At 37.9% G+C, this 26,296-nt stretch overlaps 1 protein-coding gene and 2 long non-coding RNA genes across 3 annotated transcripts; 2 read left to right on the top strand and 1 right to left on the bottom strand.

The window, feature by feature from the left end:
* The first annotated feature begins 1,426 nt into the window (after nt 1-1,426).
* LOC144647205 (ATP-binding cassette sub-family C member 4-like) lies at nt 1,427-11,238 on the top strand. Its single transcript, XM_078506970.1, has 6 exons — nt 1,427-1,978; nt 3,765-4,144; nt 5,391-6,721; nt 7,638-8,208; nt 8,890-9,026; nt 10,117-11,238. Exons 1-6 carry the CDS (start codon nt 1,427-1,429, stop codon nt 11,028-11,030), a joined length of 3,885 nt encoding a protein of 1,294 aa, XP_078363096.1. The 3' UTR covers nt 11,031-11,238.
* A 2,917-nt stretch (nt 11,239-14,155) lies between these two features.
* LOC144646119 (uncharacterized) lies at nt 14,156-15,264 on the top strand. Its single transcript, XR_013569364.1, has 2 exons — nt 14,156-14,275; nt 14,987-15,264. It is a non-coding gene; the product is annotated as an uncharacterized LOC144646119 (long non-coding RNA).
* Nucleotides 15,265-19,318: 4,054 nt separating this feature from the next.
* LOC144645748 (uncharacterized) lies at nt 19,319-25,734 on the bottom strand. Its single transcript, XR_013569337.1, has 4 exons — nt 25,612-25,734; nt 25,451-25,519; nt 23,995-24,081; nt 19,319-20,618 (listed from the first exon to the last, which is right to left on the bottom strand). It is a non-coding gene; the product is annotated as an uncharacterized LOC144645748 (long non-coding RNA).
* Between the last annotated feature and the right edge of the window lie 562 nt (nt 25,735-26,296).

The following is a 26,296-nucleotide window of genomic DNA, read 5'->3' as shown; positions in this document are numbered from 1 at the left end:
ATTTATCTGATTGATATGTTTCTAAACCTCAGATTCAACTAAAAAAATAAATTAAACAAGGAAGTTTTACTTGAAAGCAAGAAAAAAAGAGTTAATGATTATATTTTTGCGTCGATTATTTTTACGCATTTCCAGTAATTAAGTTAACAGTCATGTAAAAATAATTATATTTAGGTTAAACAATTTATGCAGTGCACCAACATTTGCCCACATAATTAACGGATTATTAAATTAAAAGGCCGCCCTTAAAGATGTCGTTTAAAAAAATGTTAACCGTTAAGAATCAAGATTACGTTTTATAATCTAACCGCCTAAATTTCCAATTTGAAAGCAGTAGACAATTCTCGGTTGCCTTTTACCTTTTTGAACAAAGGTTCCCGGTGTATACCCCTTTTATTTACTTACAACAAATATATATACGAAATCGCAAATTTTTGCGAACCCATGTGTGCATCTATTGCAAAAAATTGTAAAATAATTCAATTTCCACCAAATCATTCAGTATTTCAAAAAAAAAATTCGGTTTGTTAGTGGTTTTAGAGTCAGTTGTTAACGAAGTTGAAATGGGTCTTTATTTGAATTATTCATTATCTCACAAATGACCACACGCCGAAGTGCAAATAAATATTGATTGCATGTGTGAATAGGGCAAATAAAACCAGCAACAAAATAAACAAACTCTTGTTTAGAGAAAGCAGACGGCAAACGAACTTTGACTTGATTCAATGGCAGGAAAAAAAAATTTCTGTTCTCATTAGTTTTATAACTATTATGTGCTACCCTCGTTAAATCAATTTTGGTTTGATTCATTCCACAACTGCCTGTTTTGACCTGTTCGATTCACAAAAAGGTATTTAGAGCATTTTGGAATATTCCGTTAAAAGCAATGTTATAAGCAGTTTTAAGAAGGCTCGATGTAGTTTTCTTGGCCCTAGGGTGGTTGTTTTGAAAATGAAAATTATCTAGAAAGCCAATCTTTGATTTTTGTCAAAATACACCATATTGATCAAATTAATATCACCTGAAAGTTTAACTTTTTACTGCTCGCTTAGTCACAAAGATTTCAATAGCAGCCACTGTTGTTTTCGTTTGTTTTAAAACAAGCCTGGTTTTCTCGAAATCTAGATTGACTCTTGGTATTCATTTTTTGGTACGTCAAGTCAAGTATAGTATATTGACTAGCTGTTGACGAAATTTTAGACAAATCTGTAAGAGCGTTTTCAAGTAAATCAAGAATAAAGTTTTCAGAAATATCCCGTTTTAATGTGAAATAGGCGCTTTTAAATTGTTTCGTAGTATTTGAGCGCAGTTATTCAAAATTAAATACCTCGTTATCGTAGCCATTGCCCCAAAGGTGATCGCTTAAAAGGGGTTTCACTGTTTTTCGCTTCATTAGCGGTGCTGCCCATTATTTCTCTACAGAAAAATGCCAAACAAAGGTTACGAGACGATCACAAGTGACGAAGATGACGACAAAGATTCTTCTCATCCGTCGATGTCAGCAAATTTCCTCTCCCTTCTATCCTTCTGGTGGATGAACAACGTCTTTAAAATAGGAAGCAAGCGACCGCTGAAACAATCCGATTTCCTGCCGCTTCACGAGGAAGACAGAACACGTGACCTAACAGAGCGACTTCAGAAGGAATGGAACAACCATGTACAAGAATGCAACATGACTGAGGGAAAACAACCCAAACTCTGGAAATGTGTTTTGAGAACGATTTCCTGTAAGGAGATTCTATTTTTAATCAGTTTTTGGCTCTTGGAATCCATCTGCCGTGTTTCGCAGCCGCTTGTCCTGGGTTTCCTACTCCGTTTGATAAGTTGTCCTCAGAGGGACCAAGCACTTGCGAACGGGTTTTGTTTGCTGTTATCTCTCAGTGGATTATCCACCGCCTTGACACATTACTCTGCTTACAGATTCGAACTGCTTGGTATGAGACTGAGTAGTGCTATTAAAGGAATTGTTTATCTCAAGGTAAGGATCTGTTGAATGTATTGCATATCACATATGACAATAAACGTCGTGTTCAGACACAGAAAACCAACCACCGTGCCCGAATTATGGCGTGGGTACTTGAAAAAATAGTACATTCACATTAGTGCCAAGAGATAATCCTACTCGGGAACTGTGCCTAGGCACCAAGTGTGAACACAGCCTAAGGCTGTGTTTACACTTGGTGCCCAAGCGCTGTGTTCAGACACTATTAGAACCTAATGTTTAGGCCGTGTTCACACTTAGTGCCCGAGCACTGATACCTGGGCACCGGCAAGTTGCGAAGTACCATTAAGTGCCCAAGTACAAGGTTGAGACCTTGTACCCGGCCACGGGCACCGTGCCAAAATTATGGCGTGGATACTTGAAAAAATAGTGTGTTCACATTAGTGCCCAGCAAGAGTTGTACTTGGGCACCGTACCCAGGCGTCAAGTGTGAACACAGCCTTGTAAGTCTTTGCTCACACTTGGTGCCCAAATATGATTCTGGCTGGGCACTTATATGAACACACCTTTCGATACCCACGAATCGTCACCATTGCTTTTCTGTTAGACCACTTGTTCTGTGCATTTTAGACCTAAAAATAGGTGACAACTGGAAAAGAGTTTACATACCTTTCACTGAGTGGCTACTTGATCAACTGATAGACTTTCATTTTGGAAGGGAGTTAAGTGCTATAGTTTTCTCCATAGTTACAGTCCCGATAGAGGATGTGCAATCTTGTGCAATTTATAGAATCTACATGTACACTCACATGTATAACCACAACAACAGTTGTTGTGTATTAATTTCTAACAGAAGACTTGATAATATCGAGTTCATTTTTAACAAATAGTTATTTCCCGTGAAATCCAGTCCAGTCTCAAGGTTTTTGTAAGAGGAGTTGGTAAATAACTTTCGGAGTGTTCGCGGTAGTTGATGTAGGAAAATCATCTATTGGCCCTTTGCAGCTTACGGTCATATGATACAAAATCCGCCATTCTGGAGGCAAGCGTGGCCGAGTGGTTTAGGGCGCTGGTGTTGTAATCCGGAGGTCACCGGTTCGAGGCCTGCCCTTGCCACTAGCTGGATTTGTTTCTCGGTTGTCCCGAGTTCAAATCCTCGACCACGCTTTGTATATAGCCAACTGGTCTGCCTCCTGCCAGTTGGGATTTTTAACCTTGTTATGTTCATTTATAAATTATTTGTTTCCTCTGTTTCAGTGGCATGCCTGTAAACTAGCTATCTCGTTGAGATATGAAGCTAAGTGCATGACCACTATAAACACATTTTTTTTAAGCTCCGCTCTGGAAAAATTCAAAACAAAAGAAAGTCAAGCATGACTGGTTGAATTCGCTTTGTTTTGGATGTCTCGGCGCGTAGCTTGCCCTCCAGCAAGGTGTTATTTTCTACAACGTGACAGTTAGCTGCAAAGGGCGCATTGCTTCTTCATGTACTAGGTTTTTCATCAACACGCACATATATCAGTCGGGGAACAAGTGCCAGTTGATGGCGACATCACTTCTCCGAGAAGTGACTGAGCCCGCTGTTTTCGTCCAAGAAGTTGCTAAGCAACATGACGTATTTGTACGCGCGATTATTTTGGAGTACTCGTGAGTGCTCGCGCTAGCTTTTGCCTGGATGAAATAATTTGGAAATTATTCAATTGCTTCAACGGGAATTTCCCACCGGCACTTACTACCCCGACTGTAATTGTCCTCTCCAAACTGTACCCAACATTCCCTCCCACTTATTGTTTCCCCATTAACGAGATTGACTTGTCATCAGATTCCCCTAATCAGTCAGCAAAACCTTCGAGAAACAACAACAGGCAACGTTATTCACCTGATCTCAAATGACGTGCAAAGAATCGAGCTGGCCCCAAGATGGATATTTACTGCCTTGATGTCTGTGCTGGAACTCGCCGCTGTAGTTTGTCTGCTGTTGTACCTGATCGGCTGGCAGCCAGTAATGGGAATTCTGTTTCTGCTATTGTTACTGCCTTGCTTTGTGATAATCTCAGCCCTTTGCGCTGACCTGCGACAAGAGACCGCTGAAGTGACTGACCGACGAATCTCTCTAATGAACGAGCTTGTGACTGGGATCCGTGCTCTTAAGACGCATGCGTGGGAGGAGAACTACCGAGAAAAAGTACAAGAAGTGAGAAGGTGAGAAGAGGGAGGAATTTATAAGGATTATGCAATGAGACAGGTACAATGTACTATGAACCTTTACCTAAAAACTCAACGCCGGGGTAAACAGCAATGAAAATGGTTCGCATGCTATTAATCATCTTTCTTCTACAAATTTGTCTAACGCGTTAGAGCGGTTTTCACTTGAGTGTCGAAAGTAAATTGCGTTTGCTTTGGGTTTGCATTACTACGCTTAGTGATTGGCTTAAGAATCTCGCGCCACTTTCTCAGCCAATCAGAACTAAAACCAAAACCAATCGTGACTCGCTTGCGCACGTTTTCTCGCGTTTTGTGCAAGCTACGTGTATTTGCTTCGAGGGATTTGATTGGTTCACTGGATTGTCTGGGTCCTTTGTGATTGGCCAGAGTAATTACTTTGGTTTTGGTTTTACGGCACTCAATTGAAAACTGCTCTATCTGCGGGGTAATATGTCTTGCTATATGACACCAACCGCCTTGTTATTTATATAAGAATTATTTTTTTAATGAAATGCATAATATTATAATATTCGCTAAAAACGTATTAATTATTGCATACAGTCGGGAAAACAAATGGCAGTTGATTGCGAAAACCCCCCCCCCCCCCCAAAACTTAAACATCCAAAATAAATAAAAAAAATAAAAATTAAAAAAACTAAAACACTAAGTTTACTGAGTTTAAATAAAAAATTAAGTCATTAACAGCTCATCACTTCATCCGGGAAGTGACTGAGCGGCCGCGTTTTTCGTCCCATCGCAGAAGTTGTTAAGCAAAAACCACAAAAAACATGAGGTATTTTTTATACGCTCCCGCTAGTTTTTAACTGGATGAAAGAATTCGAAAATTCCCTTCACAGTGCTTCAACGACCAGATTTGTCAAAACTGGCACTTATTCTCCCGCCTGTTTACGTGGCTAAAAATCCCCGCTATAAAAATGTTATAAGAGCCTGAACGTTACAAAGTCATAATCAGGGCTCCCTTCTAATGTTTATATCATGCTCTCTCAAGTCCTGGAGCAGATATATATCTACTCCAGGACGTATGCTTTGGGTTAGTCCATCTCCAAGCGTTAGGCGTACGCTTTGCCAGGTTTGCTGCTGTTTCAAACTGAGGCCTGTTACATAACCTTTTTATATTTAAATCGCGTTACTCGCTTACTCGCATCAGTGTTTATTTTAAACTAAGCTCATTTTTTCTTTGCCAGGTTTTCGTTACATATGTATTGTTTCTTTTACTTTTTAGGAGTGAAATTGGTATTATCCTTAAAAAGAGCGCCCTTCTGTCCATCATAGAGAGTTTTCTCTTTATCGCAGGCACCGTGGCTACATTCATATCGGTGTTCGCCCTGGTTTCTACCAATCATCATCTGACGCCTTCGTCAGCTTTTATGGTACTGGCTTTCATGAATGTTCTTCGTATAACGTTATCTCTAAGGCTTGGTAACGCTATCCCGTTAGCGTTTGAGTTGTTAGTCTCTTTAAGAAGGATTGAAAGCTTTCTGCTGTTGGATAACATGCCGCTGGACCCGTTGGAATACGACCAAAGTTCTTGTGGCCGAGATAATATTCTTAAAACTACAAGTATCCACGCACCAGTGTTGGTCAGGGAGCCATTATCAAAACACGAAAAAGTCAAGCAGTTGGATAATCTTCAGGAGAAACGCGAAGTAAACTTATCAGTTTCAAATCTCTCCTGCAAACTGTACGAGTCTGGTGAAAAGTATCTACTTCAAGACGTCAGTTTCGAGGCTTCTGAAAAAAGTCTTACCGTCATTACTGGTCAGGTTGGCAGTGGAAAGTCAACACTTCTGGCCGCGATCGCAGGTGAGGTAATCCAATCAAATGGTAACATAGTCTGCTCAGGAACAATAGCCTATGTCTCCCAAACGGCTTGGGTTTTCTCTGGAACTCTTAGAGAAAACGTGTTGTTCGGTGAGCCGTACGACGAGAAGAAATACGCCGAAGTAATTGAGGCATGCGCCCTGAAAGAAGACATAAAGAGATTTTCAAATGGTGATCTCTCATTTGTTGGGGAACACGGTGTCGCGATGAGTGGAGGTCAGCGGGCTCGTCTAAACCTGGCACGCGCAGTGTACGCAGATGCAGAAATGTATCTATTGGATGATCCACTAAGCGCTGTAGATGCTAAAGTGAGTGAGCACATATTTACCCAATGTGTCTGCAAGCTGCTAAAAGAAAAGATCATAATCTTGGCGACATACGCAGAGAAGCACATGAAGGCAGCAGACCAAGTTGTGGTTCTCCAGAAAGGGTCTGTATTAGGAAAAGGCAGCTTTGATGAATTGCAAGAAGGCGGGAAGATTCTTGATTCGATAAAAGATTCTTCTGCTACTTCCAACAAAGAGAATGCGGGTCGTAAAACAACAGAGGAAAATGATATAGACCACTCGATCCCCAAACCAGTCATTGGCAGCTATGATGAGGACTTAGAGATCTCTGAAGAAGAAAAGGCTACTGGCAGTATTTCGTTTCGGTTGTATTGGGATTATTTTAGAGCTGGAATACATCCCGTCACTTTGATTTCCGTGATTGTCCTTTTCCTGGCAACACAAGGTCAGTACTAGAAAATACTATTGGAGAGAACGGTGGATCTGTTTGCAGAATTACAAATTTTTTTTTTTTTTTTTTTTTAATTTTAATTTAAAAAAAAATTAAAAAATAATAAAATTCCAAATTCAAAAAGATCCAAAAATGTCCCAACTTTCGGCTCACTCAGCATGAAACATTACAAACTCGTCGGAAAACACGACGTCATCGATATCTTTACGATTTTCTCAGTGAAAGCAGTGAAATTGCATTAAAGTGCTTAGAAATCTTTCCTTCAAGGGGAAATTAGCAAATATTTGGAGAAATTTTCTTAATAAAAAGCAACATTTTGAATATTTTGTAGCAACTTTCGAGCAACTTTCTTGGAAAAGTTCGAGCAACTTTTGGCCGAAAAAGCACGAAACTAATAGGCCCTTTGCAAAACATAGTTAACACAGAGCATGCTTGATTCAAAATCTGTGGTGCTTCTTTAACGGATGGAAAAAAAAAAGAAAGACTCCTCTGTCTGTGTTGCTTTTTCTGCCCCACGCTAACTGTTTTAAGTTGCTTTGTTTTGAAAGACTGTTGCAATTGTTTTTTGTCCAACTAGCATGCCAATTTTGTCCAACTAGCATGGCATGACTGGCATGTAACTAAAGATAAATAGATTTTTTTTTTAAAAAAAAATTATTTTTTTTTGGTTTTTTAAATAAAAAAAAAAAAAAAAAAAAAAAAACCCCCCCTACTTTTTCAAAAAAAAAAAAAAAAAAAAAAAAAAAACAAAATTCTCAAAAAAATTTTTCCCACGTTTCGCCCCGAATTTTGAATGGTGCACTAAATTTCTACAACACTTTCCTTTGTGATTGGCCAGGGTGATTACTTTGGTAATAATCGCTTTAGTATACAATGCACAAAAGTGACTTCTGTTTTTTTTCTTTTGCAGTTGTTATGGTGTCTCCCGACGTATGGCTGTCCCATTTATCCAAGAAGACCTTGGAATATCAAAAGCACGATTCAACCATGAACATTTATGCAGGCCTGGTGTCTTCTGCCTTTGTTTTTGCTGTCTTCCGTGGCTACATTTTCTTCCGTGTTTGCCTCAAATCCTCTGAAAGTCTCCATGATAAAATGATAACCTGTGCTTTACGAGCTCCCTTACTATTTTTTGACACCAACCCTGCAGGACGAATATTAAATAGATTTTCCAAAGACATTGGCTGTATTGACGAGGTTCTGCCCAAGACGTTCCTTTTGGCCGTACAGATGATCTTGTTTGTGTTTACAGCAGCGTTGTTGCCGTCGTTCACCAACTTCTGGCTCTGCCTCGTTTCCCTGCCCGTATTCATCATCTTTCTTTACTTGGCGTTTTATTACTTGAAGGCTTCCCGCGAGTTAAAGAGGTTGGAGTCCATATGTCGCAGTCCTGTCTTCTCTCACTTCTCAGAGACCATGGCTGGGCTGGACACCATTCGCACTCGGAAAAGGGAAAGAGATTTCATCGATCAGTTATACCGGTAAGCTTTGTTAAACATCGACAGCACACGTTAGCTTCTGAAACATTAACTTTCGTGATTAGTTATTCCAAGTAGAGTGACCGTTCGAATTAATGAAAGCTTCTGAGCAGTACTTTCATGTGGTACTGTTAATCATGCCTTACATCCCGAGTAAATTGCTAAATTGAATAGAACTGAACATTTAAAACAGACTAACAAAATTTTAAACATCGACAAAATTACTTCGACGTATTGAAGGACAATAAACACAATAGCCTCCATTTAGCTTCAAAAATATGCACTGATATGTGTCTCGGAAAACCGTGGTCTTCGAGGAACAGAACAGATAATGTCCGGGGACAAATATCAGTAGATGCTTTCGCGCCAAATGGAGGCTATTGCTTATACGCATATATTTTACGAGTTTTGTAACATTTTAAATGCAAGAAATGAACATACCATATCGATATAAGGTACAAAACTAGGCTAAAGTTTACAGAAGCTAGAACACCTTTAATCGGAAGAATATAGAATTTTGGGTGATTGAGGGATTATCTAAGATAATCCCTCTTCCGACGAGAGGTGGGATGTAATGATGTCTATTGGGGGGGGGGGGGGGGCTGTTTAGTCGTGGCTTTTTCTTGGTAATTTGCCACAATCACGGAAGGTGTTCTACAGTACTCATGAATTCGTTTTCCCTAGGCATCAAGATCTACATAATCAGGCGTTTTCTATGGTAGCAGCAACAAGTCGATGGCTTGGAGTAAGAGCTGATGTCCTATGCTCAATATTTATAACTTCTATCGCGTTGGTTGCCGTAAAAGTTTGTGAGAATCCAGGTAAGAATATTATGGGATCCTGTAAAATTCCACGCGCTAGAAACTGAAATTCGATATAGGACCTTCTGGGCTCGGTTTTGTTAAGTTGTCATGTTCTAGGGCACGACACTTTGCTATCACTCTACCTCTCCTGCTCCAAATTAAACGGATACCAACAAAATGTTGGGCCCAGGCAAAATTCTCGGCCAATGAAGCCTGCGATGGACTGGTATCCCGTGCAAGGGGAAGATATCGGAAACCCGGAAATAGGTGTTGTAGTTTAAAATGAATTTCAGTTGAAAATGATTTCAAACTAGTTTGATTTGTATTTTTTATTGTCCCCACCCCCCCCCCCCCGAGATTTATAACCATCATCCTTAAGCAAAGGAACATACAAATCAAAATAATTTGATCTCATTTTGACCTCAAATTCATTTTAAACTACAACATAGGCGCCATCTTTACAAAATGTCTCAGAAAAAGACATAACCTTACTGTTTCTCAGAACCCTCTTATTAACTTTTCTTGTTCGCTCATTCGAGGGCAGGCATGTTCAACTCGTCGTTCGTTTTAAAATGCCGCAAATGCCGCAAAAACAGTTAAGGAATGCTTAGACATGACCATGTCCCCGCAGATTGGAGCGGTTTTCACTTGAGTGTCAAAAGTAACTTGCGTTTGCTTTGGTTTTGCATTACTACGCTTTGTGATTGGTTTAAAACTCTCGCGCCTCTTTCTCAGCCAATCAAAAGTAAAACCGAAACCAATCGTGTCTCGCTCGCGCACGTTTTCCCGCGCTTTGTGCCGGCTTCATGTATTTGCTTCGAGTTTTGATTGGTTTACTGGATTGTCTGTGTTCTTTGTCATTGGCTAGAGTGATAACTTTGGTTTTGGTTTTAGGACACTCAATTGAAAACCGCTCTAGTATAAGGGACAAGTACATGTCAAAGACTTTCTTTTTAGATTAAGCAGTCCAGATTTTTTTCCATTTAGACGGTGTCAGATGAAAATTCGCAGCAATGCGTTCTTCTTCAGCTTTTCTCTATCATATTTTTTTTTCAACTGGGTATAATTTCTTAATATTTTAATTATATGAACTTTACTTTGTTTACAGCATTAGCTGGACTTGCTCTCGCTTACGTCATTGAAACTGCCAATATTTCCCAGTATGCTGTGCGGCAATTTTCAGAGGTTGAGAACCTTATGACGTCAGTCGAGCGAGTCTTGACGTACACAAACATCGAACCAGAGCCGGGATACAATATCAAAACGCTTCCACCAATCGACTGGCCTCGTGATGGTCACGTGAGCTTCAGAAATGTTGTCCTGAGGTATTATCCAGGTGGACCACAAGTGCTGAAAAACTTAAGCTTTGAAATTCAAGGAAAAACTAAACTCGGTATTGTGGGTCGAACGGGAGATGGAAAGTCGTCTATTGTAGCAGCTCTTTTACGCATGCCTGAGGCTGAAGGAGAGATATTCGTCGACGAAGTGTGCATTAACAGGATTCAGCTACAGGAGTCGAGAAGATGCATCTCTGTTCTCAGCCAAACGCCTGTTCTCTTCTGTGGAACTCTTAGGAAGAACCTCGATCCTCTGGAGAAACACAGAGATGATGAGTTATGGAGCGTTCTTCATGAAGTAAAACTTAATAGTTTGGTTGAAAACCTTGAGGGAAAACTTGACTTTGAACTTTTAGAGAAAGGAGAGAACCTGAGTGTCGGAGAACGGCAGTTGATCTGTTTGGCTCGCACGTTACTTCAACAAAGCAAGATAGTCATTTTGGACGAACCGACAGCCCACGTGGATCCAAATACAGAGAGAACAATTTGGACCACTGTGCACGACAAAATGAAGAATTCCACAATTATCACGATAGCTCACAGATTGAACACTGTCAAAGACTGTGACGTAATCTTAGTGTTAAGAGAAGGCCAGGTGGCTGAGTTGGACAGTTTTGAAGCTCTCATCAACCGGGAGGGAGGAATTTTTCACAATATGGCCGCTTCCCAAAATTTACTTCTTTAGTATATGTTTTAATTTGGTCAACTCAATTTAGCTTAGGCAAAAATCAAATTATGATCAAACGATACGATCATTTAGGTAACGTTTTCAAATTACACAAGTTTAAGGGCAAACCTGGTCCTTGGCCGCAGACGGAGAAATTTTCAAATTCGACAGTGCCTACTCGGAAAAATCGCTTGTAAACCATTAATCAGTCCATTTATTCACAGCTCAGTATAATGGATTATGCCTTTCTTTCTTTTTTTTTTTTCTATTGCAACACATACACAAAACTGTTCTTGCAGACGTTCACTAGGGATTTCGTGGCAAAGGCCATGGTACTTTAAAAAGTTAGTCTTTATCTGAAACGTAGATGCAAAATCGTTTTTAAAAGTGTTCCTTCAAAGCTAATGGGACCGCGGGACGATTTAGGATAGCCTACCTTAGCTAGTTCCGAGTCAGGCTGGACATCTTTTAACAACAATTAACAGCAACTGATCCAATGACGCGTAACTACACACTGGGACTGGTGGCGTGCAAGGCATTCTGGGAATAAAATAATCTGCCGTCAGTACAGTAAAAACAAAAAGTAAACCAAACCAGTTAGCAACAAGTGGAATTTGAAGCCGACCTGTGATTTATTCTCATTTAATGCTATAATAATTTCTAATATTCTGTAATTAGCTTTTGTAAAATGCAAGAGTCAAGAAATAAACGAAGCCAAAATTTTACGATCGCACAATTTCCGATCACTATCTAGTGAGATCTAATTATTAAATAACCTGATTAATGTAAAACAGAGTTTTTCAAGAATATTAGTGATGAACTGTTTCCATAGAATTTCTCATTTACCTGTACTTTTATAGCGAGTCTTACGTGTAACAGATAAGGTTATTTTCACACTTGAATGCTGTTAATTATCTGTTTTCCATGGTTGAATAAAAAAAAAAAGAGACGTCGTTTATAGATAAACTTATCAATTCGAAAGTTTATTCTTGTGAAGAAGCTAATAACCTCCATTCACCATTTGGCGCCCACTGTGGTCCAAGAACAAAGATCAGTGAATATTATTAAAGCCAAATGGAGGCTACTGTGTTAATTAAATCCTTCAAATATTGAAACACAAGGCCGCTCATTTTGGATGTCCTCATCTCAAAGCTTTTGAACGTGAAAATAATTCTGTGGCGTTTAATAGGTTGTTTGTCCGTTCTCAAAATATTTAGTTATGTTCAATTACCGTATTCACTCGAATAAGCGCCGCCCTCGAATTGCGCCGCATTTGGGTCAAAAAAGTTAACAAGCGCTGCCCCCGAATAAGCGCCGCATTCCCGATGCTGCGCTTACTCGAGGAATTCCGTTGCACTAAAAACAGCACTACAAAGCAACTCTGAAACAAACTTGGGCATTTCTTTTTCATCAGAAGTAGTTCTGTAAATGTTGTGAAGGCCGCGAACTTTGCCAGGACAGCTAGTGCAACTTCTCTCTTCAGCAAGAGACGAAAACTGACAATCAAAAGACGCTATTTTTAATTAATGTAAAAGATTAGATTCTTTGTGGCATCCAAATTTTTAATAAGCGCCGCCCTCGAATAAGCGCCGCACTTCACGGCGCGAAAAATTTAATAAGCGCCGCGACGCTTATTCGAGTAAAAACGGTAAACAATTTACTCGGGATGAAAACTAAACGTGTGGACGTAGATCGCAAAGTTGGAAATTTAGCTTACATAGCAGACATTAGCTGACATATTAGGGGGGTTCTCCATTTTGTGTTTTGGAGTTTTAATTCGAGATTATGACAATAGGATGTTTCCTTTGGAGTAATATAATTATTTGGAGTAATTATTTATTGGAATAGAACATTTCCCATATAGTCAAGCTGTTTGATCTATGTCCCACGAGTCTCCTGGGCCAGTTGTTCAAAGGGCGGAAAACGCTATCCGCTGGATAAATCGCTATTCGGTGGATAAGTGTTTACCGGCAAAACATACAACCCTATACAATGGATAGTGATTTATACAGCGGATAATATCCGCGCTTTGAACAACTGGGCCCTCTAGCTCAGTGCATGGTAGCGCGTCCGACCGGTGTGCGGACGATCGAAGGTTCGAATCCTGTTCAGAGAATTCGGGATACTTTTCTCGAGTAACTTCTGTCACAGATAGATAAACACTTTTTTTTCCGGAAATTTTCCACTTGCAAACATTCGCCGCACGCGAGAAAACGTGCAAAAAAAACTTGCTTGGAGTGACCATTATATTACGGTGAATCCATGTGGTGGCATTTTCCCAAAAAAGCGCAAAATGTACATTTTAAGTTTCAAACTGGTAGTTTGAAACTTAAAATGTACACTAAAAATCTTCACCTTTAGTTCTCCAAATTGCGGGAACTCATTTGATTCTTTTGGACCTAGAGTGACCACTAGGTTGAATCCACGTGGTGGCATGTTCCCAAAAGGGTCCGAAATGTAAAACGTGCTTGATTTAAAATTTCAAACTGGTAGTTTTTAGTGGATCTGGAGTGAAAATAAGGCTTATTATAAAAAAAAAAAAAAAAAAAAAAAAACACAAAAAAAAAAAAAAAAAAAATAATTTTTTTTTTTTTTTAAAACAAAAAAATTTCCTTCCCAAAAAAAAAAAAAAAAAAAACCAAAAAAAAAAAAAAACAAAAAAAAAAAAAAAAAAAAAAAAAACCAAATATTTTTCCCAAAAAAACGCACCCTAATCTACGTGGTGGGTTCTGATCACAAGGGCCAACGTTAGGGCGCGTTTCCTTTCGTTTAAGCTATGGCTTTAATAATGCCGTTACAGTGCCATTATTTTGACTCAAAATTCTGTCTGAGCTCATGTTGATTTTGAGATATTGTTCTGTTGATGAGTTTCAAACCGAGCAAGAAAAAATATTTTAAAATAGACGTTTAACAATAGCATGCTAAGCAAAACAAGATGGAATAGTCAATGAAAATTCTTATAACTTGCATACGTGATCATGAACGCGCAATTGTTTTCCCTCTTTCGCAGTTGGTGATTCGCTGGTAAGAAAACGTGCAAACAAAATCCGCACGTAATTTGTGTCGTATTTGTCCATGATTGGCTTGAGTTTTTAATCCATATTCATGACAAATTGTAAAACGTGCTTCAAACCAAACAGGTCGTGGATGCGTGAAGACGTGTCGTCGGATGAGGAGCAGTTTGTACTCTTGAAGGAAGAACATGTTCGATGCTTGAAGGATTTGAAGCTCGGAAAAACGTCCCAACTCTATTTAAATCTAAGGTAAGCACTGCTTTTGCCAAATATACCTTTAATTTTGTTCAGAAGGCTACGTAACAGATAAAATGTTACCGAAGCGAGCTAACACGTGCACTTTCTGTCCGCTCTTTGCGTCGCTTCATCAAGAAACAGGACAGAGAGAGAACTAAGCTGTACCACAAATATCTTCGTTTACAATATTGCAAGGGTGGAGAAGTTAAAAATTTCGGCCAGCTGTCAAAAATTAGTGCTGCGAAATACTTGACCGAAATTTACGAACAGTTTAGTAGCCGAACGCTTTTTAAAACCAAAAGTTGAAGTAGACTCGAGGTTAAGACATATACGGGTCCAAATAATTGAGGGCTCTTTTGACAAGAAATTTTTACCAATTAAAAGCCAGATGCGTGTGCTAAAGTTATAACGTGGCCTCGAAATTTTGGTTTCTATTTTTAAGAGAGAAGAGGAATTTTTGGGCAGGTGACAATTTGCAACGGCTTTCCCAATTTTTTTCCTTCGCTCTTTTGGAATGCTCGTTACATTGTAGAGAACTTAACATTCAATTTTGGCTTTCAAAATGTTACTTGCTAGTTTTGCGTCGAAACTCCCATTCGCCATGGTGTTCCAAAGATCGCTTGTTAATTAGGCAGGCTTGGCACTGTTGGAGGTTCAGTTTTATGTGCAGTTTAAAACATTTGTGCATTTGTTGATTTTTGAATTTATCATTCCTCCTTTCAGGGACAAAAAACTGACTTCTCCAGGCGGAAAGAAGACTAACCAAGAATGGAAAGTGGACAAACTAGAATCACTATATCAGGAGAAAACTCTTCAAAGATAAGAACTTTAAATCGTCAAATAACACTAGTGAAATGATGGCTGAGGAATCAAGTCTACATTTGCAAGGAAACTTTACTCTTGGCCTATCAAATAATGTGACATATTGATTCTCTGCATCGAATACAAAAATTACAAAATTGGGACTGGGAGATGACACAAAGTACTCAGTTCAATTTTAAAACAGTTTACACTTCAGCCACCATTTACCGATTCTTTTGCAGACCTTGATCAGAGTATATTGCGATCCTCTGTGATCACTTATTTTGATTTAGTTTATCTCGCACGGAAGAAATTTTAAATTGTTTTGATTGAATTTTAATTTATTTCAAATATTTCGTGTTGATTTTTCTAGATCTTTTCTTTATGTCTGCAAAACATGCGGTACTTTATACGCAGCTATGATTACAACTTCAGTTGATGTCGCAGAAATAATATTTTTTTAAGGTGGCACTGCAGGACGAGCGAGAATTTAGAAAACGGACCAGAAAACCGGATTTTGATTTGTTTAATCACATGCAAGGCGCACTATAAAAGGGGATTCCCAGGAAGACCAGAATTCATTTGTCAATTAGGGAAGAATGAATTTTTTTTAATTAGTCTTAACCCAACAGAATAATGAAGCATTTTTCTTGATTTATTTTGGTTTATTTCGAATTTTGACACAAGATTTGGCGCAAATGTATACAATGATACAAGCGCCCTGTAAAATTTAAGATCAAACTGCCTTAAAGTTCACATGTAGGTCCATTATTTTACCAATTATCTTTCAATTATCTAATTGAGATCAAACTACAAAATTTGAGAAATTGGTATTACATTTTTACAGTAGATTTCGAATTTAAAGGAACAGAGTTTTTGTACAATTGACTATCCGCCAGATTCAAAACCTGCAATGCAAATTATACTGTTTTTGGGGGGAGGGCCGGGGGACGGGAAGGGGTGTAGGTTAGGAAATTCAAATCCGTTTATAGTGTGCCATCGTTTTTCAAGGAATTTGATTACATAGTGAAAAATACGACAATTTTATGCAATTTCTTTTCATGTATAATGCCGGCCGCCTTTAAAGATTCCCATGCTTGCTTCATCAACTGAGTTTACTGTACTTGGCATGAGAACACTGGCTCAGGTTTTTTATGTAAAGAACAGATTTCTCATCCAAATCAGTTTACATCGTACACTAATAGACCATTTTACAGTTGTCTGCTCGGCGGCCTGGGTGGGCTGGGGTGCCTGTGCCCTCACTCTGTGTGTTTCAGTTGTTTTGATGCAACTAGTTTGCATACATATCGGAGGTTGTTCACGGTCACCTCCACCCCTCTCGGCCGGCCGCGGCTGAAATGGACTATTGGCCAACTACATCAGAGAGATTTGCATGGTGGAACCCAGAACACGAGACTAACTGAACTCATACCCGGTACTCTTTTCAATGCATTACCTACAGTACAAATTGCTTTCAGCGACTGACTCAAGAAGACTCGTTATAAATAAGAAAGAAGACTTCTCAACCGATTGCAACAATTACTGGCACCTTGCAGGCAACTTATTGACGACCTCGACAAAGCTGACGAACGAACGTTGACTCGAAACGCGCCAACACAAATTGTGCTAGCAATAGGGGTACCTGAAGGCTTTGGGGTAAAATAGGAACGGGGAATTGGGCAAGTTTTTTTCTGAGAATAAGGGATTTGGGTCACTGCGACTGAGAATCACAAACGAAAAACAATAGAACTGGTGACTGGGATTTGCAAAATCGGGAAAACAATAGGCTGAAAAATGGGATTTATACGCCTCCCCCCCCCCCCCCCCACCTTCAAGACCCTCAATAGACGAACTAAAATTGATAACAACTGACTATACAATCACTTTTTAAGAACATTACGCGAATCTTTAGCTCAACAGCCAACAACATGAAGGCGAAACGTGCCACTTAGTTTAACAAATAACTTTTCACTTGACTCTGAAGATGACTTCTCAGGTTGTCGAAACGTCAGTAACTAACAACAGTTCTTTTCAAAACTACTCTCACCCAGACGATCACACTATACGACCTACTGATGTTCAAGGGTTAATACCATTTACTAAAATAAATGTTTGTTTCTTTCGTTTGAGACACGTACGGACGGTAGAAGTAGAGTAGATGCCAATGTTCTCTTGTCATATATCGAGAGTTTGTTATAGACCTAATCATTATGAGTTTCTGACCTAATATACACGTGTTAAACCCTGATGCCTGGTTCGACGGATACTAATACTAAGAAGTCTAGATAAATTTTCCAGTTATACTGACCACAGGATCAAATAAAAGAAAACAATTCACTTATAGGAAAAATTAACAGCAAAAGCACAAAATTGAAAGCACAACGTAAAGGATTTTGTTAGGTATCAATTCAGATTTTCGAACATTCAAACAAGAATAATGAAACTATGAAATCATCGATACAATTTTCCGGTACGATGATGTATGAATAGGAGTTTCAATTTACAGTTGTACAGGCCAAAAAATGATAATAAAAATCTCGCTAATGCCAAGAAAACTTTTTTGATTTGTAAGGGAAAACCTGTAATGATAAATTCGACTTAACAATTCTTGTTCGTTTCTGCAATTTTGAATATGATATCATTGCTTTCTAGTCCTGTGCACAAGCAAGATTAATTTTGAAACGATTTTCTGATCTAATTAAAAAAGAAAAAATTCTGTTCAATTTTTTTTATTTTTTTGGAAATCAGTGGTCTTTTTTAAAACTTCTATCCTTCTCTCTTGTTATTACGCTATTAGTTGAACATTCATTGCAATGAACGTAGTCAACTAAACAAGTTAAAAATCGAGTAACTATAATAATGAAATTTGGCTCTCAAATGATTGTGGCACACTGATACAGAAATGCTATTATGCACAGCCTTTTTACCAATAATTTTTTTTTGCATTGTAATACGAAAAACATTATGGCGGCCGTCGTTGACTATGGTCTTTATGCAACGACGAAGAAATTTCTTTTTTGTTTGAAATAAAAAATACGGCTTTTTCAGTTAGTGCAAACTTCTACAAAATAAAAAGGAATTGTAGTAAACAAAATAGATGTCATACGAACGAATTGTTTCATTATGATGTTAAACTGTGGTCAGTATAAGTTTAAATTCTCATTCACTCTTTTTTTACCAAATGTTCGTGTTAAGGGTGGGATTAAACTAAGAGAGTCGCATCTGTTTCTTTGACCAGGCATTTGGGTTTAATCATGTGAAACATTTATACTTGTTAGTGGAAAAGGACCTTTTACTACTGGCATTTGTTGTAACACAGGACATAGCATTCAATACGAAATGTAAAAAACACAACTGAATTTCGCTCAAGCTGATTTCTGAATTGTTGAAGTTACAGTCCAAATTGAAATAAAATCTGAAATCAGCAAGCATTAACGACATCGTAAGCAGTCAAATTGGCACATTACAAAAGTTCTCGAGACCAAATCAACAGACAGTTGAAATAGTCTGGTACTGCTCTAAAAATCTTCATTTACACTGATTTGTACAAAATTGTTTAGGACAGATCATGTTATTTTCGTGATGTTTACTTTGACTGTTAGTAGCTAGCTGAAATCCGCTAGTCTTGTCACAGCTCTCGAGACTAAAACAACAGCTCAAATTGTCTGTTACTACTCCAAAATTCTTCATAACTGTTGTAACAACAAATTTATTACGGGTAAATGTCTTGAAGGTTTTCGTTTTTGTCCTGTGTTACAAACAACTTGACGGTTGTAAAAGGTTTTTATTCAAAGCATCATCTCGTACAAAAAGTTTGAAAAGCTAAAATGTTTGCGAAAGATTGATCCACTCAAAATTTGATTTTGACAAGCAACGGGCTAAGAAATCTTTTTTGGATGTTTTTAACGGTGTAAGAAAGCAATTTGCGTTTTATTTTCATTTTTTTTTTTTTGCACGAGGTGATGTTCAAAAATGTTTGGCGGGACATTTTCAAGGGAAGCCATTTTGTATTTTTTGTCCAAAAAGTTGTCACGGGAAACGCTGTGCAAATTTTCCAAATTTTCCCGCCAAAAGACTTAGTATATATAGGGAATATTTTTCTTGACACCTTTTTAATAATTTAATTGATCTCTATTAACTAATTAACTTATTATTATTGAATACTCGAGGTTAAAATAAAAGTAATTTTCACTCAAAACACTTGTTTGCATTTATTGACAACTTTATTTTAGATAATAAAAGGTGACACTTAAATCACAAAGACAAATTGTTGACTTTATTGAGTTATAACAATAACGCTATAAATAAGATCAAGTAGACCACACACGCTTATTTACAATTTCTTTACCTTGAAATTAAATTAATAAAAACGAGTATACATACAGAACAAGTAAATCAGATTTTTTTTTAAAAAAAATTGGCGCATGCGTATTTTAAGCGCCCGTATTTTTTCTAAGTCTTTTGGCGGGAAAATTAAACCCGTTTAAACCGATGTTAACAAGGAACCACTTTTTACGAAAAATGAAATAACATGGCTTAGGGAAATTCTAATTCTAGCAAAAAAAAATTCTGGTAAAGTATTATTTCAAAGACAATTTGATTGCTTGCTTGATTACTTGATTGTAAATAAATTGCTCACAAAGTTTTGGTCTCACAGACAATTCAAAATGGCTAAAAACTGATTAATCATAAACTTCTAGCAAAGAACTTACTTCACAGAAAATCCAAACTGGTATTAAAGATTGTTCTCGATAATAAAGCTACACAGTCAAACCAGATGTTCTTTTCCGCCAACTTTGCATATAGCGGCATAGCGTTTCAATATTAATTTACAGTTTACTTGAGCTACATGCAAATTCGAATTGAATTTGCTCCAGCAAGTTGCCAAGTTCCGTTTGAGTTCTAACAAATTCTGCTAGTTGCGGCTATCGTTTTTGATTTTAAGGCGCCGTTTTAGTTTAATTTAAAACGCGCTAATTTCTTTCCGCAGATTATTTATAAATAGTCGACCATAGCAAAAATATTTTCTCTCTCTTTGACACAGAAGTTGTATTGCTTTGCTTGTATAGAAAAAACGAAAACCGGAACTTGTCAAAACTCAAACTTGGCAACTTGCTGGCACAAATTTGAACTTAATTTACAAGTTGCACAAGTAAACTACAAATCAATATAGGAACATCATGCCACAACATTGCAAAGATATGCGAAAAAGAACATCCAATTTGACTGTAATTGACTGATTATAAATTTCTTGTTACGTTTTGACTTCCCAGACAATTCAATGACAATAAAGATTGTTCTTGTCTAAGTGATAATAGATTACTCGTAAAATTTGGATTTCTCAGACAATTCAGATTAGTAAGATTATCTCGCTTCTTTTTGCGTCAGTGAGTGGCTTTGGACAGGAATTTTTTTTAGCCTCAAATACTTTCAAATAACTTTGAACAAAAGCCTCCTAAGTTCGTTTTCTACCTCTGATTAAATCTTAGACAGTTGTCTTTTTCTTGTCTTAATTGTTTATCCTGACTTGACGTACACCAGCATCAATGGCAACCTGCATGAAGAAATAAAGTAAAACGATATATCAAGTCCGCTGGTGGTCTTCCCCTCCTCTCGCCCGGGGCGTGACAGGCGTTCGGGGCTCGTCGCTCCGTCCGTCACACTTGGGGGGGGGCCGTCGCCGCTCCTGTTTCGGTGTTCTGGCAGGTATAATCAATAAATAGAATAGTTTCAGTCACACGAGAAAAAGTTACAACAAGCGTATCAATTTTTTGAGAGAGGAAATAAATAATTTTAGTCGACAGGCCTAGCGTTGTGTGACGACCAAAGAAGGAAAGCGTGACAGCCGAAGTACTTAAGCGTGACAGGCGGGGTGGGGGAACTAAGCCCAGAATGTTTAGGAATTCTTAATCGAACCCAGCGAGGACCTAGCGAGTTTTTTTTGCATACGTTATGTACTCGGCCAGTTTTGAAGTGTACCTACATGTACATTTGTACCCCCGCCCCAATTTTTGGCCGAAATTTGCCGTGTTTCTGCGCATTTTTTTTTATTGAGTTAAATCCTCAATTTCTGTGCCCTGTTAAAAAACGAAAAAACGTAAAAAGACAAACATCGACAACTTTTGCATATGTTGCTACCTTGCAGACAATGTATTATAACAACACTCGGAACTTACAAGAGGGTATACTGCTTCACATGATACTGTTTTATGAATCTGGATTGTCCAGAAGCTAAGCAACAATGACGGTAATGCTCCAAATATTGTGATATGCTCCAATGAGCATCTGGGTTTTCTTATAAGGGACTGTTGACGTCATTACGGCATCGCTTGATGCCATCAGGTGAGTGGACCGGATCAAATAGTCCGTTGTCTGTTGCGCGCGATCGACGATCAATAGAGCCGAATAGGACTGGAAACTAACTACAGAAATAAATGTTACGTTTTCAGAAATCAAGTTAAACTCAACAAGAAATCGCCGCGTAGAACACAAAGCAAAATACTCCCAGGCAGTAAGAAAAGGACTGATACAAAGTATAAGTATAATTTCTTTTAGATTATTTTAGTAAACAGAAATCACTACATTATTTTAATAAATAGGGCCCGTGAAAACAACTATAAGACAGCGTTTCACCTTGCATGCCCGTGAGAATTCGTATATTGGATGCCACACTACAAGATAACGCAACTTTTGTTGAACAATCATTGAACACAGAAATTGTCAGCTATTTTTATTTATGTTCATTTTTTGACAAATTTTCTGAAAATTATCGAAGACCCCCATGTGAAACGTCATCGCTTCTGCATGCATTGCGTGCTGTTTATTTTTATCACGTACGGGTGGCTGGGGCTGGTGGAATTACATAAACAATGCAAAAAAAATTTTTATCTTATACATACTGGAGAACTGGCCTGGTTAATAAAGGGAAATCGTCAAAAGAGGTCATTAAAGTGCAGCAAATTTTCAGAATAGCACTACCCCAAATGCTCTGTTTTCAAGTGCTTCTGCTGATTTCCAATTGCAACGATCCTTTTTTTAACAAGAGTGTGATATAAAAAGCTGGATTTTTTTTATCCCTTTTGAAATGCAAAACTGTACAAACTCTGGGCTCTAATCTAGATCTGTGACTCAACGTGACACAATTCGTTGTTTTCAGCTGATATCATGAAAATTCTAAAATCCAGAATTGCAAGACCCCTGAATTTTTATCCTTCACTGGCTGTTAGACGTTCTAAATAAATTGTTGAAGGATTTTAGCTCGATACCACCCGCCATCTCACCAATAGAGCATTTTGAATTTTGGAGTTTCATGCCACATGATATCAAGATGGCCTGAGCAGAAGTGATATCCAGATGTTTTCATGGCGTCTCTAAATTTTTGACAGATAACTCGAGTATGGAGTACAGCTCAGACTTGAGACTTGGACAAGTAGACTATCTTGATTTTTTTGATCAGTCAGTAGTTTTTGAATTATTTTTTGGGGCGTGACAGTAAAAACCACCTATACCTATTATGCATAAATTTGAATAGACTGAGTCTGCGCAGTTAATTCGCCAGGCATTCACGGAGTGTGGAAATATATTACAATTCTTGATAATAAATACAAAACCAATGTATAATAATAAAACCAATGTCACTGAGAGTGTGATTTAAATTGGACCAGCATCTCTTACTAGAACTCTCTTGTGACTTGAAAGATAGGTTTACTAACTTGTGTAACAGCTTTGTGCAGTAATAAAACTCAAACTCAATTACAATTGTAAACCTGATAAATAAATTTTATGCTTTCACCATAATCTTGACTTGAAGTTACAATGCTCATTAGATCCCATTAAATGGTTTACTAAATAAAGTTTGATTCAAACAGGGCACAGAAAAACGAGGCTTTTAAAAAAATTAAAAGGTTTTTGCAGTAAATTTATACACAAATTATAAAAAAAATATTTTTGATCTCCAAAAATTTGTTAGGGTCACAATATAATGGTGGTACACACTTCCATTTTAAAATAATTTGGTCAGATGGGAAATGATAATTATGTTTGTGCAACAAACTTTACTACTACTATAAAAATTTTTTTTTTTTTTACATAAAAAAAAAAAAAAAAAACCAAAAAAATAAAAAAAAAAAAAAAAAAAAAAATTGCCCCCTTTTTTTAAAAAATTTTTAATACCGATAGATGACACCAAGACAAACCCAAAAAAAAACACACCCATATTAGGCGCAATTTGTCCCCTGTACTACTTCCAAATTTAAGAGTCCTGTTATCGAAAGTATGATTAAGGAAACCCAGGCCTAAAAACATGTCAGTGAACTGTTTCACTAGTCACCAACAGATAATTTTTCTGCAATTTTCTTTGCACATCATTTTTCACTTTTGTTAATCTCCAACTGTAACTTGGCAGTAAATTTAACTGTTTTTAACAAAATAAGTAAAGGTAAGACCCCTGTCTGTTTTCATTCCTGGATAAGTGTCAAATTTATCTGCTTTTGGATAACCTGGCCAGACCTACAGTGTAAAGCCTCCTGGGGAACTCTCTATATCGCCACTGGCAGGAATGCTTATAATTCTCTTACAGGGTTGAAAATGATATTCTGGTACCACTAAAGGTATTCCATTTCAAATTTAAGCAGTCGCCACATGTCTACATGGGTACCTCTTAGTCTAGGGTACATTTTCAGAGTAACCCCCAAAACAAACAGGAACTACAGTGCACACTGTACATTTCATTGTCAATAAGTGATTTTTGTCTGGGAGATATCATGACCAGCTAGCGTCACTTAGGTTTAAATTTGAGTCCCACCCCTAGAAAAGAATTTTGGAACGTGCTTTTAGAGGTACTGTATTTTTACACTTTCCGACATCAACTTCATAGTGGAGTTTCCCAGGTCTACGGCTTACAGTTGTAGTGCGTTTAAACATCAACTTACCTCAAGACTTGTAAGTTAGGTTGTATAGCCTTCTCTCCTTTACTAGCTGTTGAATAACAGTTTTAGACTCTCCATGCTTTCTTTTTTCTAGAAACAGAAAAAAAATCATGTAAATACATGCTGGCTACACGCTGATGTACATCAGTACAATTTAGAGCAGCCTCCAGGGAAAAAAAAAACATTTAAATGGGACAGCACTTGGTTTTTGGCACATGCTGGAGTCATGTGGTGTTTGTGTTTGAAATTTGGAGGCTGGGGATTCAAGTCCCATTCTGACCACTAGCTGGTGTTGTTTTTGGTGGTCTGGAGTTCAACTCCTCGGCTATATACATGGACTTGTAAAACTGGTAGATGCCTCCTGCCAGTTTGAATTTTTTGTTAATGTTATGTTCATTTACATTATTTGTTTCAGAATTTGTTTTACATTGGCCCTGAAAGCCCTATTGGGGAAGTGGCAATATTTAAGTCATTAAAAAATAATCCAATTAATTAATTATGCTACTACCAGAAGAAGGGGGAAAAAAGGTTTTGGGATTTGGGGAGGGGGGCCCGTTTTTTTTTGGGGGAGGGTAAAAAAAACTGAAAAAAAAATTTTAAAAACAACCCAAAAAAGAGAAAAAGTAAAAAAGTGCGAGCGCGAGAAAAAAAACCCACAAAAAATTGCAAGATTGTGAGCACTGCGACATTTTGAGGACACGTTTTTGACTACCAGAAGAGTTTTTACTACCAGAAGAGACACAATTCTGAGTTTAGGGTTGCACCTCGCATGGGTAACATTATTTTCCCGTTCGCCCAATTCCTTTTTGGTCCTTTTCTTATTATTGTAAATTTTGAGACCAATAAAGTTGATAGACAAGAGATCTACCCTTGCCTTTCTGGTCCGTTCCATCCGGCCTGGGACATTCAATCCTACATTTATCAGAATCTATCTAAGCATAGGAAAATGGAGGCAAAAAACGACTTTAAACAACATTTAAATTTCTTCTTATTTTCCTGGGTCTATATTGTACATGTAATTATGAGGGAATAACTCCCAGTGGTACTGGAGGCTTTTAATGTGTCATAATTTCACAAGTTATAGAAGATCATGCGAAAAAATGTCCCTCTTTTTTCATGAAATGCCTATTTCCATTATCTGTGAATTGTGAAAGGCCAGTTTGATTTTCTGCAAAAGTAATCCAGACCCCCCTCCTTTACCTTTACTTTGTGAGATATACCTTCCTTATTCAATATTAACAACGTTACATTTTTTTTAAAAAACTATTGGATACATTTGGGTTTTAAATTTGCCGCCATTTTGTACAATAACCCACCGTTTAAAATAAAGTAAACAGTTTTTTCAAACAATTATTACAGGGAGCGATATCAAAACAAACAATTAATAAACCCGAACTAATAGTAAATTTCCTTGAGTCTCAATTGAATCAAATCAACTACGATAAGACCGAAAACCTACCTTTATATGCAATATGGCGGCCTCAATTGTGTCACACCATCCGTCTTCATTTTTCGAAATATGCCTGAACTAGAATTAGGTAAAAGGCCAAAAAATTAATTATTACCTTAATTAGGCAATTACAATTTTATAAAATGCGATTAGAAAGCTTCTATACTTACCATAAAGTTACAAATCATGATTAAATCGACTTCTCTTCGCCTGAGCCCCTCAGACGAAGCCAGCACTAGCCAGCACGTGTCACGTTGGCCGATCGATAGGCATTTTGGGAAATTCCTTTCCCTTCCCCATCCCCCCGCACCACCCTTCTCTCCACTTTACGAAGTCCCCCGCTTCGCTTGGTAAACATTTTGGGCTTCTGTTTCGACCTTGCAGAACGGGAATGAGCAGGTCTATAAACATCACAAGGCAAATTTTGTGTTAAAGGTTTTGGAATCGATTCATCCTAATTTTTGTTGTGAAAATGCGCAATTCCCTCTATAGCGTGCGCCTGCTGGGAATCACGGTAGTTGTATTCATCAAACCATGCGCGAGACTCAGCAACAACTACCGTGATTCCCTGCAGGCGCCCGCTATGGACTGAAAAAAAAAAAAAAAAACCCAAATCCAAAAAATATCTACACAATCTACCAAACCTACTATGGAGGGATTCGGCCATTGGGTCCTTCAGTTTAATATTTTCTAAAAAAAACTAAGCTAACACAGACACGCGCTTGTGCGTTTCAGCGCTTTCTCCGTGCATACTCCGTGTTTAATCTGTATCGATGCCATCCGTCCGTTTTCTTATTCCTCCCTAAAATTAACCCTAGGCCTGCCCTAGGTCAACAACAAATGCCGGGTTGACAC

The sequence above is a fragment of the Oculina patagonica genome, chromosome 3 (genome assembly GCF_052425735.1).
Source record: "Oculina patagonica isolate OP01 chromosome 3, crgOcupat, whole genome shotgun sequence".
NCBI lineage: Eukaryota > Metazoa > Cnidaria > Anthozoa > Scleractinia > Oculinidae > Oculina > Oculina patagonica.
This window is presented reverse-complemented; position numbering and strand designations above follow the sequence as displayed.

Coding starts and splice junctions, on each gene's coding strand:
- LOC144647205 (XM_078506970.1), top strand. CDS start 1,427: ATGCCAAACAAAGGTTACGAGACGATCACAAGTGACGAAGATGACGAC. Junction 4,145..5,390: donor AAAGTACAAGAAGTGAGAAG/GTGAGAAGAGGG, acceptor TTTACTTTTTAG/GAGTGAAATTGGTATTATCC. Junction 8,209..8,889: donor TTCATCGATCAGTTATACCG/GTAAGCTTTGTT, acceptor CGTTTTCCCTAG/GCATCAAGATCTACATAATC.